We start from the raw sequence: 15,223 nt of genomic DNA on the forward strand, positions 1-15,223 counted from the left end.
AAGTTTTTAAATTTTAGGTGAACTAAACAAGGCCTTAATATTCATCGGTGAAGAGAACACGAAACAGGATGATGCATGCATGCATGTCAATGCGCAGCGCAAGGCAACAGTAGTAGTGAATGCGAAGGGAATAATGCCGGGCCGGCCGATTCTGGCTGACCACTTTGCAGCGCGTGGCAGGCAGTGTACGGCCAATTCAATGCCCCGCGCCGCGCCGCGCCGGCCGGCCATCGAAGGCACCTGATCCGCCTGGCTCGCCTCCGCACGAATCGTGTCGTAACGTCGCCTTCAGGCTCAGCTGCTGCAGCTACCAGTGCCAGCCTACCACTACCAGCCCAGGTGGTGGCCGGGAACCCGAGCCTGAGGCGGCCGGGCGTGGCGCCCCGCTCACACGCGACACGCACGGCTCGTCCTCCTCGTAGCGAGCGAAAACGTCGACTTTGTACTGTAGCCTCGGCCCGCGGCAGGCAATTCGCCAAGGTGGTGGTGGGTGTGGCTCGCCGCGCCCGCGCGCCAGTCGCCACGACGGAGACGTGGATGGACATGGACGCCGCGGGGGCGGGGGCGGGGCCGGGGCGAGGCGTCCACGTCGACGTCGCTCGCGGACTCGGCGTGAACATGAAGCTGCCAAGGGCGCCAGAGCATCATGCGTCGTCCGCTGCCGACGCACCAGGTGAAGGTCACCAGGTGAAGATCGCGGACGAACGATGGCCCAAGGGGCACGGTTGGGTTTGGGTTACGTGCGGCCGACACGAGTCCCCGTCGCGGACAGTGACGGCGACGGCTCGGGGCCGGAGCACGGGTTTCCGGGCCCTCGTGGAAGTGAGTGGACCACCCGATTCGCCAGCCGAACGATGAGCATTCAGGACGTTGAACGGGACACCGGCCCGTACAAGTATACTACTCAGCCTACTCCTAGCTACCTACGAGTACGGAGTATTCCCTCCATACCACGAAGAAATCATGTAGGGATGTGAAAAGATTTTAGATTTCGCTACCGTAGCACTTTCGTTTGTTTGTGGTAAATATTGTCCAATCATAGACTAACTAGGATCAAAAGATTCGTCTCGTGATTTACAGTTAAACTGTGCAATTAGTTTTTATTTTCGTCTATATTTAATGCTTCATATATGTGTCGAAAGATTCGATATGACAGACTGACAGGGAATCTTCAAAATTTTTTGGTTTTTGGGTGAACTAAACAAGGCCTAGGCCAATAACATGGTCTCTAAAACCTAACTTTGACTCCTATATGTATACTTTTATGAAATCAAAAAGTGGTATATATATACTTTTTATAAAAATATTTTTCAAAACAAATCTATTCATATAGTTTTCACATTCTAAATTCAACAACTTAAAAGTTATTCATGATTTATATTCCCAATGTTTGACACCTTGTCCAAAACATCTTGTAAACTTTTGAAATTTTAAAGAGATCTAAACAGGCCCTGTCAACTTCTCTCAAATTTAATTAGCTTTATATAAAATATTAGCAATATTTATATCACTAAATAAATCTATAAAATATATTACATAATTTATATAACAATATTAATTTTATATTATAAATATTATTATTCTTTTATATATAATTACTTAAAATTAAAAAAAAACTTCTCGAGATCAAGGCTATACTGTTTGGACCTGGTGACTGGAGAGGTTGGTCCCTGCAGTTTTTTTTTCTACAAAACTAAACATATTCTCATGAAAATCTATAAAACTCCTTTTTCCTATAACATTACTATATTCTTTTCTCAAATATGCAAAAAAAACAATTGTGCAATATTATAATTAAGTTGGAAGAGTTTGAACATACAAACGACATACTTCGGATGCCCTACTAGGTGGTCTAGATTTAGGTCTTGTTTAGTTCTGAAAAGTGAAAACTTTTCGATACTGTAGCATTTTCATTTGTTTGTGACAAATATTATCTAATCATAAACTAACTAGAATTAAAAGATTCGTCTCGTGATTTACAGCTAAACTGTGTAATTAGTTTTTGTTTTCGTCTATATTTAATGTTTTATGCATGTGCCACGAGATTCGATGTGACGGGAAATCTTGAAAACTTTTTGGTTTTCAGGGGTGAAGTAAACGGCCTTAAGTAGAAAGCATGTGCGACCTCGATTTTATATACGCTTGGCTGGCGAGAATGGAGGAGGAGGTGTCGCCTACTGACTGAACCTAGGATGGCGGCGGTGGAGTCGGCACATGGAAGAGGTGCAGGTGGGAGTCCATATAGGGCGGAAGGGTAAAAAAAGAAAAGAAAAAAAAAAGAGGAGCACAATAGAGTTAACTTTCGTATTTTTCAGTGCTTATGTAAGGATTGTTCTCAATTTGTGTTTCATTTTGTCTATGTACTGTACTTTCTCTATATTTGAAAAGGAAGTCGTTTTGACAACGACACAGTCTCCAAAGCATAACTTTAACTTCTTATTCTCATAAAAATATTTATCAAAAAGTGATATATGCATATTATTATACGAAAATATCTTTGAAGACAAATCTATTCATATATCTTTCTCATTTTCAAACTCAACATCTTAAAAGTTATTCATGATTTATATTTCAAATGTTTGACTTAAACATTGTCCAAAACGACTTCTTTTTTTAGTACGGACAATGGCGAATCTAGTTGAAAACATCGTTGGGGTCATGAAGGTCAACTTCACTATGTGATATAATTTTTTGTAAGTCCAAACAGTAATTTATAAACGAATTTATAGATTTCGTCGAGGTCGGCGGACCCCGATGAACTCCCCTAAATTCGCCCCTGAGTACGGAGGGAGTACATATGAAGGAGAAAGACTACCATATCAACAGACAATGTGTGTGCTGAGCATATTATTATTCAAAATCGTAATAAAGCTATCTTTTTCTTAAAAAATAACTGATAGTAATATGATTATAAGGCTGGTACATATATCGTTCTTTTCTGCTACAGTAGATCATGGATCAGATGTGTACACTGTACACGGGTTCTCTGATTTGATGTTGTTTTCCCGCGACGGCTAACTAGCTAAAAGGTGATTCTCCACGATGCCCTGATAAGCACCTTCAGCTGTTTTTGTCAACCATCAACCTCGTCTACTGTAAGTATCTTTGCTAAGGCCTTGTTTAGTTCGCAAAAATTTTCGGTTTTGGCTACTGTAGCACTTTCGTTTTTATTTGACAAACATTGTCCAATCATTGAGTAACTAGTCTTAAAGGATTCATCTCACAAATTACAGGTAAACTGTGTAATTAGTTTTTATTTTCGTCTATATTTAATGCTTCATGTATGCGATCAAAGATTCGATGTGACGGGGAATCTTGAAAATTTTTGCGAACTAAACGAGGCCTAATATGTGACACGCCATATATAGTAATTAATTAGCAAATGTTTTGTTCTTTTTCAAAATCTGATTAACTAAAAGCCCTTGTAGTATAAACCGATTTCACGACCTTGCATTGCCGATAGATCCATCGAGCATGCATAACAAAATTCATAGCTTGGTGAGAAAAAATAACGAACAAAATAAACGTCATTTCCTACAAGGGCCATGGTGATTTTACAAAGATAGAGGAGAAAGGCATGGAACGGTCCCACGGAAAAAAGTTAGACGATAAGCATGGGCCGACGACATCCTCACCTACTATATGTTTGTGCATTCTTGATCAGCAAGCCCTTAATTAGCTTCATATATGGAACTGACGTAGCATGATAGAGCCATAGAGGAGCGTATTCCTTTAAGGCGATGCTTAACAAACACTTGACATATGGACACAACATATATATATATATATATATATATATACAACCAGAAACGGGGTGGGTTTAATTTACGCTATTGGTTTATGTGTGGAAGGTGTGGACTAAAATACACTCAGACATACTCTCTCCGTCCTGTATTATAGTACTCAATTTTTGTCCTCAAATATAATGCATTTTGGAGGATAAAACTTCGCATTAAATATTCTCATTTATTAACCAATCATCATTAATCATATTGATGATAGCGTCTGATTAGGAAATAAAATGAAAATACATGCATCTTTTATGTTCTCTTTTAATTTGTCTTAAAATTTCTAGAATGTGCTATATTACAGAATAGAGGGAGTAGATGTCTCTCGGTGATTCATAATAAGTCTAAGCAACAACGGTAGGAACACATGAATTATGCAGAAAAAACAACACACATGAATAGAAAAAACTTTCTAAATTTCAAAGAGAGCATAATTAACTTGCAAGACACCATAATTAAGCAAGGCAATTAGACCAGCCCCAGCACGACACCATGGATACTGGTCTCAGGCTCAACATCCACACTCAAGGTCCATGTCTCAGGTTAGCTTGCAGAGGTGGCAACTGCTTCATTTGACAAAAACGTAGAACACTCAAGAAGTCATGTGTTGGAGACTTGAGTAGCAAGGAAAAAGTCATTGGTACACGTTTCTTGGGACCATGTGGCCACCAAAAAATTTGTGTGCTAGGACAGTCGATGACAAAGGCACAACTGGGATGACAACCTGCGCTGGAAAAAACAACCGCATAGTTTTTATCCACATGGTCTTTCACTTTTGTTTGAGGCTAAGATCCCTATCAACTTGTGTTGGTGAATCCCTTACCCACAAGAGAATGCTATGTTGCCCATTTCACCACCTGGATTTCTTCGCACCTAGATACTATGTCATACACATGTGTAAGTGCACCTTAAGACATGGTAACATTGGTTCATAACTTGGTGGCGCTAGCTATCTCTTACTAGGGCAACAGCAATAATGCTAGTAGCAAACGATGTTAGCTTTACCAAAAAAAACTATGGTCCATGTAAACATTATTGAATCCATGAGGCGTCACCTATGCTCATCGCAAACTTAGCACTCTAAACTCACATCTCCGCCACCAACACAATACATGGTATTGCTATCTACTCCTGTCGCCCCATTAAAGGGTTGTACTAACATTTAGAGAGAATACCACTACAAGAGAGAAATGGCTTGCATAGCCCTACATTTGTCATCATTACTTGTTGCATAGAGGTTGCCACCGCTACCTATGAAAGGATAAAGCTAAGCAAGGTTCGTACTAGTGAAGAGGTGCAGTTGTTTTTTATAGGCATGGGACCCACATAAGTGGCCTCAACAACACTCTTTCTAGGACTTAATTTGAATGCCAAAACGACTGAAAATTTGGGACAAAGGGAGTAGTTGCTTGAATGGATGTGGTCCTCCTAGTAGAAAGTTATGTACTTGGGTGGGGACTATCCCCACCATGCACCCATGGGCACCCACCATGGATTTTGCCACGTGTCCATGCATAATCATCCAATCGGGACGATGGAAAGAAAAAATGCAACTCCTTCTTCTATGATTATGCATGAACACATGCATGGTATAAATATATGGTGGGTGTCCACGGGCCGGTGCATGGTGGGGATAGTTCTATCATTTGTTTTCTTGAAGTAACATCATCTTGGAGTCTATTTTTCTCTCCTGATTAAGGCGTGCATGTCCTTGTTATCAATAGAGACTACTGTGATCTTTGCAAATCTCTCTACAAGACCACCACCATATCATCTCCTTTTACATGGACAACTAGCACAGATGTATAGAAGTTTAGGTTGTATCCCATGGTGTAGAGTTGGACAAGCGCTTAGCAATTCCATGGGTGCATATGAAAATGTGTGTGCATATGCATGCACCAGCGTAAGCATACATGCATGCGTGCGTTACACAAGCACACGGAGGCGTGAAGTAGTGCTGATGCGGTAATTAACCAAATAAAGGAACTGTTTGTGGGGAAATCTACATTGGGATGCTTGGAGTTACGTTGCCATCGACCCAAACAGCGTTTGCATGGGAATCTACGGTAATCCCTAATATAATCATCCGACTTTTGTGGCGTGGGTGGGATAGACCGATCGATCGAGATTTTGGCGAAATCAGAAAAAAAGAAAGTGGCAGTAGTTGGAGTCGGACAAAGTGTGTGTGTCTAATTCCACGACGACTTGAAGCTGAAAACTCGAGAAAAATATCTTCTTGTGTACTCTTGCTCGATCCAAAGTATTCCGTGCAGTGACTATGTACTACAGGAGAAGAGCACGTACGTAGCTAGTCCAGTACACAACCACAGAGCTTAGCTCTGCAGCCCGGCCATGCATCACCGTCCGTCCCGGCACTCATCGATCATCTTGTCCTTGAGCATCACGCGGGGTGTTTTTTTTTTCCGGGTCGGTGGTGAGAGTCTGGGAGATGGCGGCAGCCGCGTCGGCGGACGGAAAAGCTTGCCGGCCGCTTGCCGTGACCGTGACGTGCGTGACCAGCAGCAGGTCGGGGGGGGAATGGATACGTACGTACGATGAGCCAAAATAATCGGTCGGCCGAGCCGACTAGGCAAAGCTAGCACACAAAGGCTGCTGGCACTCTGCTCTGTGTTATATTTTCTTTATATTTGTACAAAAAAAACTTTATATTCACATTAGGAGGTTATTTTCACGCGTACCAAATTTAAAATAGGCATGCCTATATATGGCTATGATGAGAACAACCATAATAAAAAAAAATCTTCGCCAAGCAAGAATGCTTGTCGTCTAATAGGTTTGGTTTTTTTTCTTGAAAAATGGAAAGTTGATTTTCTACTAGTAGTACTAAACTGGAATATTTTATTTTTCGGAAAAAAGTTTGCCAATTTTTCTTGTTTTTTAGGCAGGCACCCATGCTTTTACTACTGCTGAAAGGAAACGACGTACGGAGTACTACCACTACCGTACCTATACATGCTACTCCGTACAATTTAGGCCTTGTTCAGCATGAAAATTTTTGGTTTTTACTGTAGCATTTTGTTTGTATCTAATCGTGGATTAACTAGTCTTAAAAAATTTGTCTCGTAAATTACAGGCAAACTATGCAATTAGATTTTGTTTTTATCTATATTTAATGCTTCATGCATGCATCTAAAGATTCGATGTGACCGAAAATCTTAAAAAATTTGTGAAATTTTGGGAACTGAACAACGCCTTATTACTCCTTTGTCTCTGGGCTGGTCTAGAGACTTGTTTAGTTTTACCCAAAATCTAAATTTTTTTTGAAGATTCTCCATCACATCAAATCTTATGGCACATGCATAAAGCATTAAATATAGATGAAAACAATAACTAATTGTACAGTTTGCCTGTAATTTGCGAGATGAATCTTTTAAGCCTAATTATTTTATAATTGGACAATAATTACCAAATATAAACAAAAGTGCTATCATGGCCTTGTTTAGTTCTAAAAATTTTGTAAAATAGACATTGTAGTACTTTCGTTTGTATTTGACAAATATTATCCAATCATAGCCTAACTAGGTTCAAAAGATTCGTCTCACAAATTACAGGTAAACTATGCAATTAGTTATTTTTTATCTATATTTAATATTACATGCATGTGCCGCAAGATTCGATGTGACGAGAAATGTGAAAATTTTTTAAAAACTAAACAAGGCCTATACTTAAAAAAAATTTCACCCCAACAAGGTCTGGGTGCTGGGTCTGCCTGATCTGATCTGAGGGAATATTTCCATCAACAAACATGGACATCATTGCTCCAGTCAAGGGTTGGTTGGGCCCAGCCCAGGTCTGCCACTGCGCCAATCGCAATCCGCAAACAGGGCATGGAGGGAAGGGAACACGCGCGAGCCCACGGCACGAACCCAACCAATCCCCACCTCATCACACCAGGTGCTGCGCCTGCGCCATGCTTTGCCGATTGATGCCCACCACTCCCACTGCCTGCCTGCCTGCCTGCCGCTTCCGGTCCAGCACTGCCACTGCCACTGCCACTGATCGCATCTCATTTCACAGGCAACATGCATCATGCCTACTGTCACATTTGCCAGCCCGCCTGCTAACCTGACACCTTGCCTATTCATGCAACGGATGCAAAAAAATATTAGCAGGCTCATGCTCTTTCTGCGCTCCTTTTATTCAGGGCAGCAACACCAACGCACTTCAGTGTTCAGTCTCAACAACAATATTTACAGAACGCTCAACGATTAATTACTGTGTTACTACGCAGCGACGCACGGCACGACTGCAGGCTCTAAAAGTGACTAGAGAAAGAGAGAACTCAACCGGCTCTAAACTGCGGTGAGAGACCCTAATCTGCTCTGACTTTCAGGGAGGAAAAAGATAAAAAAAAAACAAAACAAAACAAGAAACAGGGTGTGCTGTGATGAAACAGTCTACCGTCCAATACTCCTGTCCTTCAGAATCGTATCAGCATCCAATTCTCTCGAGGCAGCCGACTTCTCTGTCGACGTAGAGGACTGCCACCGATGCAATGCAAATATGCAATGATACTGACTCTTTATGCTCGATCCATGTAAGCCATGCCGTTTCAGATGTCTGCGTGGTCGACGGGGACGACAGAGCGATGTTGGTTCGGCATCTCTTGGCTCTCCAGGGGCATGTACTGGGCCATGATCGCACGGATCTCTGAATCCATGTAGCTCTGGGGATAGACAGGAACAATGAGTCATCTCTTCTTAAGGTTAACTAAAATGCATAATCGATCTCTACCAATCAAGCAAAAACATTTTCTTTGAACTCAAACAAAAACATTACCCGTAGCCTGTATTTGTACACGGCGTATGCTCCTGCTCCAGCCAAGGCAAGGCCGATGAAAATCACCCATAGGAAGCCCCAGCCCAGGGACGAACTAGACTGTTTGCCTGCAGCATTACATGGGGGAATTAGCGTCACATTACTATTACTGCTGTAAACAGTTTGCGTACCCATTTGAGAAGAATGAGGTGTCCGGTTAGATAACTCACTGATACAGGTATCATGCTCTCTGATGTATAGCGAATTGCTGCCACCGCAGCTGCACTCGTAGCTTCCCCATGTGTTCTCACAAGCGCAATCCTTGCACTGGCAGAAAAGCTTCTCTTTGCATTCATCGACATCTGCAAATGGCAAGCAGAAAGGCATTGCATGAAAGGAATCAAGGAGGCTCAAATTGCTGCCAGCCCGGTGCCATCATTGTGTTTGATAAATTGACAGTGATAGCTCTATTGGAGGAATTTATAATTTACTGAAGCAAATATCATGGGCGCAAGCACAACTACCAGTCTAGCCAGGTGCAAAGGTATTCTTCTTTTTCGAAAAAAAAGAAAAGGCTGTCTTGCAATATAAATTATCCTAAGCTATAGTTGCAAATGAGCATATTATGTCAGAAACTCAACGTGAAACATATTTCCCAAAATGTTGTAGAGCAAACTTTTTCCCCCCAATAAAGAAATAGGTACAGGATTGCCATGCTGATTCGGTCAAAAAAAAAAAATCCCGGATAATAGTAGTACCTTCGCAACTGTTCATTCCGTCACCCCTGAAACCTGATGGGCATTTGCAGCCTTTAGCTTCTTGATTCTGTAGAGTTCTAGAATTAGTTTTTTTGCTCCAAACAGCAGCCACAAGCGAAGCTGAAAATGAGACAATATCTAAAAGAGGTTATCTTACTGAGCAGGCAGAGACAGTCTTCCCGTTCCTAGTCTCGTTCCAGCAGCCCCCATTGTTGATCTGGCACCTACCGAGACCAGAAGCTGCCAAAGGCAAGCCAATCAGCATAATGGCATGAATGGAAAAACTAGGTTCAAACTTAGACCTTATGAGAAAAGATGGTAAATGTGAAACTATTACCTTCACAGTGGCTGTACCCATCACCTATAAACTTTACACCATTGACAGTAGGGCATTCACAAACACGACCACGGAAGGTATCCTACAATATAAATCTCCACAAATTATAAATGTGTACTCAGTCATGAACAATGATGAATAAGGTAACAAGCACCCCCACCCCCACAAACCCCACAAAAAATGTAAAATTGTACCTTGCACGCAGAAACATTGGTAGCCTTGTCTAACCAGCAACCTCCATTGTTCTCCAAACATTCATTTGTCTCAATATCTGCAAAATAGAGAAGCACCCCACAGAAAAGGAATGCAGCATCAGAAGAAGTCCAGATACAGTTCTTTAAAAAAAAGGAAAAAAATCTCACAAACCTTCGCGCAAACAGACATCAGGTTCGGTTGTCTCCTCAAATCCCGAGCATACTGCTTTCAGCACAGATCTTTTTTCCAGTTTGCCTAAAGGGAAAATTAAAATGATGGCATAAACGGTGTTGAGGCATTCAAGACTAACTGTACATGATGATATGTGCCATACCTCTGTATTGTCTGTTATTGACGACAAGAGTTGGCAGTATAGTTACATCGCCGCGAGAACCATGCCCAATCTAAAGGATCGAAAGAATAAAGATCACCCGGCCAAAGAACAAACTGAAAAATATATGGAAGGAACCCTGACAATCTAATGGTTCATCTTACTTGAGCATCCTGTTCTGCTTTGAGGACTGGATTTTCTTTATCGGCGTCAGGATCTCCAACACACTTGTTGATTTTCTCAATGTCCAATCCTATAGAAACAACAGATGAATAAATTTACAGCAAAGATATCTTCATTTTTTTTCGTATATAACCAAGTCACGTGGATAAAGTTTACAAGACCTACCAAGTGAATTGATAACACCATGTGCACATTCACGTGTGTATTTCTTCTCCTTCATTGGGCACCTAACAGCAAAGTCGTGCACATAATCCCACCACATCCACGGCCTGCGAGTTTCATTGGCAACTCTGAACACGCAAATTTGAATCAGGTTCTGAACCACAACATCTTTGCCGTCATATCCAATGCTGAAATCCTGCTCTGGATCTGGTGCGCAATATCTGCCATGATTGATACATTGTGACTTGCACTGTTTGCTCAGGATAAAAGCTTCTGGACAATACCATGTGATATAGTGAGGGGTGAACTGGGTGTAACCCCTTTTCTCAAGGGCCTGAGCTATTCCTCTGAAGCTCCTCACGAAGTTCATTTGCATGTCACATTTAGCACCGCATTCATCATTGCTGTTTGTCCAGAACTCATACTCCACACGCTCATCAGGATGGGGCAGAGATTCCCTCCAGTCCAGAAGAACATTCACCATTTCTCCATTTTGCAGTGCTTTCCTGAGGTCGTCTCCAAATCTCTTGGTCACAAGTGCCGAAGGAATTGTGATGTTCTCAATGTGCTCTGTGCCACTGGATTCTGGAGAATCCATTGTGATCAAAGGCTCGACTTTGTCGTCGGCAACAAGAACTGCTGCAGCTCCAGCATTTTGTGCATTCCATCCCTTGGTTGTGAAGTAGCAGTCTGCACACCACAAACCATTAAAGATCATAAGCGATTTGCCTGTGGGTCATGTATCTACAATTTCAATATTTTTTTTGAGAGAACAGGTATCTACAATTTCAATTTCGAAAGACAATCCAAAATAAGATTTTAATTAAACTTAGCAGTAAAAATTTAAGGAAATTAATGTGGTTCGGTCAGTTGTAAACTTTGATGACACAGGTCAATAATCTATTCTTACCACAAGAAAGAGAAGAACCTAGTCGCAAAAAAAAAGGAAAAAAGAAAGAAAGAGAAGAACCTTTATGGAGACATAGAACTAAACAACTGGGACAAGCAAAGCCTCAAACTAGATCTCTAACTCTCAAAGTCCTGGCTCACTCAAGGCACAGCACCTTACTCCTAGTTCTAAAAAAAAAGGCACAGTACCTCCAAAAAGGCACAGCACCTCCAAAAGTGTACCCAAATCTTACTCAAAACGCATTTGTTGTCCAAGAAAAAAAATAGCGAAACCTTGCACTTTGCGGTTTGAACCCACTACCTTTCACTGTCAGTCTTGGCATATGGGAGCAGGAATATTTTTTTTTAAATGAACAGGAGGGGCGCACCCCTACTGGTGAATTAAAAAGGCAAAAAAGGAAGCGTTTTTACAGAGCTAAGAGGAGGGGAGGGGGAGACAAATCAGGAAACAAAAAAAGAAATGAAGAAAATCAACCAAACTAAGAAAATTACACTAGATTGCTTATCCATAATTCAATCCAGGAATATATAGCCATGTAAAACAATTCAGAGAAACAAATGCAGTGTTATACTTGGGATTGGATTTCATTGTGAAATAGGCAAATATTACCTAACTGACGCGTGCATGGAAAGATAACCACGTACTGTTTCTGCAAATAAAAAGAATGTGAAGAGGCGTAACCTCTCTCGGACAAAGACCTGTGTTAACCTTCGGACGAGGAAGCTGTGTGCCCCAAGATCATGAGTTCAATTCAAACTGAACATTTCAAAAGTAGAAAGACTTCCAAGTTCGAGCCAGTGCAGATCATTCAAAATTAACACGTCCACTGCAGTATATCTTAAACTGTTGTGGTTTATGCTGCTAGTTAGTCGCTCGAGAGGACAAATGAAACGCGAAAGCACACGTAATAACAAACCCAAACAAATTAGCGGTGGACATTTCTACAGTGGCATGTGCACACAGAATTCTATGTTTAGTTAATACTATACTATAATCTCCTCATCGTAGATTCAATCAGATCAAAGAAATCAAAGTAATGAAACTTATAAGAAATTAATTAAAGGTAATTAAGGGTGATGGGATGGCCGGCCGGATCATCGTACCTCCGCGATCGACGAGTAGAAAGACGGGCAGACCGCCGGACTTGGGCTTGAAGGAGAGGCCGGAGGCGTCGAAGGGCCTGCAGGCCTTGGCATCGACCTTGGGGTAGACGACGACGCCGTGCATGGTGCCGCCGTACTGCGGCATGCCGAAGTTGCCGATGGCGCACTCGTAGACGCCCCGGAGCGCGGCCGGGGACGTGACCCGCAGGCTGTTCTTCTCCACCACGAACCGCGCCGCCGCACGGTGCGCCGCGAGCGCCAGCAGGACCAGGAGCAGCAGCAGCCGCCGCCGCCGCCTGGCCGCCGTCGTCGTCTCCATGGACACACGATCGACACGATCCGAACCTAGCTTTGTTGGTTCGTTCCCGCCGGACGGCCGATCCGATGATCGGATCGAGCTGCCAAGAAGTGGGCGGCCGGAGATGGGATGGGTTCTGGGAGCCGAGCGAGGGGCAGGCAGGCACCCTTTCCGTGCGGCTTGGGTGGCTTCAGGACAAGAAAAGGCGAGGCGAGGCTTTTGCGGGCGGGCGGGCGCGAGCGCAACAAGGGACCTGCGCCCCGTGCCCGGAGGGTTTGGTTTTGACTGGGCCGGCCGCCAGACGTGGCGCTGCGCGGTTAGGCAGACCGCGCGCGGGACGGTGACGACGGTGGCGTTGGCCACTGGCGAGTGGCGAGCGAGGAGGAGGTCGATCTCGTGCGCGATACGGTGCGCCAGCTTTGCGTGGGGTTTCGTTTCGGGGACCGGGCCACCTTTACGTACGTTCCGCAGCAGCAGCAGCAGCTTGGAGAAAGGAGAATGGTGGATCATTGCAAGTCGACAGTTCCACGTCCACAACCGTCAGCATCGATCCCTTTGTGTGCTCGTGCTACAGCTTCGGTCCTTTTATCTACCACTTCCATTCTATAAAAAAAGAGAAGATGGAATTTCTGTCAACCAAGACGTGGCGGAGGCTTTACATTCTAATATTCCATCTAGTCTTCTTCAAATAAATGCATGTCTATATCTTGAAAAGTCAACTAATCTTAATTTTAACTATCTTTTATTATAGCAACAAAAAAGTATCCATTTTTATATCTCTAACCAGATTTACTATGAAAATATATAGCGTATACTTTCTTCAAACATGAAATTCTTAACGTCCTAGGCTGTTGGACCGTTTTCGCAAAGCTTGACGTTGTACGTCTTCATCATGGCTTCTTGACACGATTGCCCCTAGACAAGACAAACCGCTCATTGTGTGCCCGTCTGTTCCGAGGCCTCGTAAAATAGAATTGGCAGAACGAACGCCGTGGAGTAGTACAAGCAGCTCAAACGTTGAACAAACGAGGGGGCAACAAAAAGCTATGGCCACCGGAGATCAAACCTGAGTCGCAGCACTCAAGCCTCCGCGTACTAACCGGTTGAGTTGGTTTAATTTCTCTTACAAAGAGCACCTGCAACAGTATTTATCAGGGACAGAGATGGAAAAGTAACCTCTAATTAATCACTCTTTGATAAACACAATCATATTCTAAACGTCAAGAATTTCGAGTATAGAAAGAGTATATGACATCACAAACATTCCGTCTAATGATTGTGTTTATCAAAGAGTGATAGCTGAATTCGACGATGCAACTATCCATGTACAATGTTTTGAAGTTATAATCGTTGGATTCAGCATAAAGACCACTCTCTCTGGCTGTGGTGTTCAAAAGACTTTGTCTACCTGTGCATTGGATGTATACAATCTTGTCTCGCGAACGCAACTATGACTAAGGGTTTGTACCAAAATTGGTTTTTGTAAATAAAAAGGTACTTTAACTACGACAGCCATTGTTTTCCTAGAGAACTCCACAAAAATCCTTTAGCATGCTGAATATATACATACTCGTAGTCATAATGGATGGTGCATAATTGTAAATAGCAAAAGTAGCATTATTCGATAAGGCGATAGAATTGTTTTACACCGATAAGGCGATAACGATTCAAAGGCAAGCAGCATTATTCGACAAGATCTTAGGAAGACAGTGACAGGGACATTAGAGCATGACATCATGGTCCAAATTTAATCAGCTAGATATATTGGTGGATCAATTTATAGACACAGTGACTGAACAAAATGCAATAATCAGCCACAGGTTTTAAACACATGCATCTTGGACCAATATTTTAGAAATGCCATCAAGATCATATAACACAGTTGAACCAAGCAGTTTCTGTGTGATGAAAAACAAGTCAAATGATCACTCCCCTCGTGAGGATTACATGCAAGAGGAATGCCTACATCTGAATAAAATCAAACAAGGAAACATGAGGGGGTCTCATATTATTTGCTGAGTTATACAAGTTCTCTTCAATCAGGAATCATCCCGGACAAAAGTGGTGTATCAAAGTTGCAGTTGCAGACTTGCAGCCTTTTATGCCTGGAGAATCATGCCTCTGGTTCAGGTTTCTCAAAGAAAGTTTTCTTAATCCAGTCAAATGGCTGCAAAAGAAGTCCAAAAAATTTTCAGAATCTCAGGTGAAAGAGGCGCTAAAACAGCAGGGTACACAGTAAAACAGGAAAAGACCAGAATCGAGGAAAGAAACTAAGATCTTTAACAAAACACAATAAAACAGGCACAAGGGCACCACATCCTCTGTTAAAGAATCAGGTGATTCAAAAGAATGGATCAACTAGAGTAACCTCAAACGGTT

At 42.5% G+C, this 15,223-nt stretch overlaps 1 protein-coding gene across 1 annotated transcript; it reads right to left on the reverse strand.

Annotated features, from left to right (window-relative positions):
- On the reverse strand, nt 7,915-13,206 carry LOC8074452 (vacuolar-sorting receptor 1). Its single transcript, XM_002463349.2, has 12 exons — nt 12,547-13,206; nt 10,537-11,223; nt 10,353-10,441; nt 10,192-10,261; nt 10,029-10,112; nt 9,857-9,933; nt 9,663-9,744; nt 9,483-9,565; nt 9,326-9,392; nt 8,798-8,929; nt 8,589-8,695; nt 7,915-8,475 (listed from the first exon to the last, which is right to left on the reverse strand). The coding sequence occupies exons 1-12, from the start codon at nt 12,863-12,865 to the stop codon at nt 8,362-8,364; spliced, it is 1,911 nt and encodes a 636-aa protein (XP_002463394.1). The 5' UTR covers nt 12,866-13,206; the 3' UTR covers nt 7,915-8,361.

This window comes from Sorghum bicolor, chromosome 2 (assembly GCF_000003195.3).
Source record: "Sorghum bicolor cultivar BTx623 chromosome 2, Sorghum_bicolor_NCBIv3, whole genome shotgun sequence".
Taxonomy (NCBI): domain Eukaryota; kingdom Viridiplantae; phylum Streptophyta; class Magnoliopsida; order Poales; family Poaceae; genus Sorghum; species Sorghum bicolor.

Excerpts from the sequence above, each read along its gene's own strand:
- LOC8074452 (XM_002463349.2), bottom strand. The coding sequence starts at position 12,865 with ATGGAGACGACGACGGCGGCCAGGCGGCGGCGGCGGCTGCTGCTGCTC. Across the intron at positions 9,934-10,028 it reads TGATGTCTGTTTGCGCGAAG|ATATTGAGACAAATGAATGT; the intron begins GTTTGTGAGATT and ends TCTATTTTGCAG. Across the intron at positions 8,476-8,588 it reads TGTACAAATACAGGCTACGG|AGCTACATGGATTCAGAGAT; the intron begins GTAATGTTTTTG and ends GTCTATCCCCAG.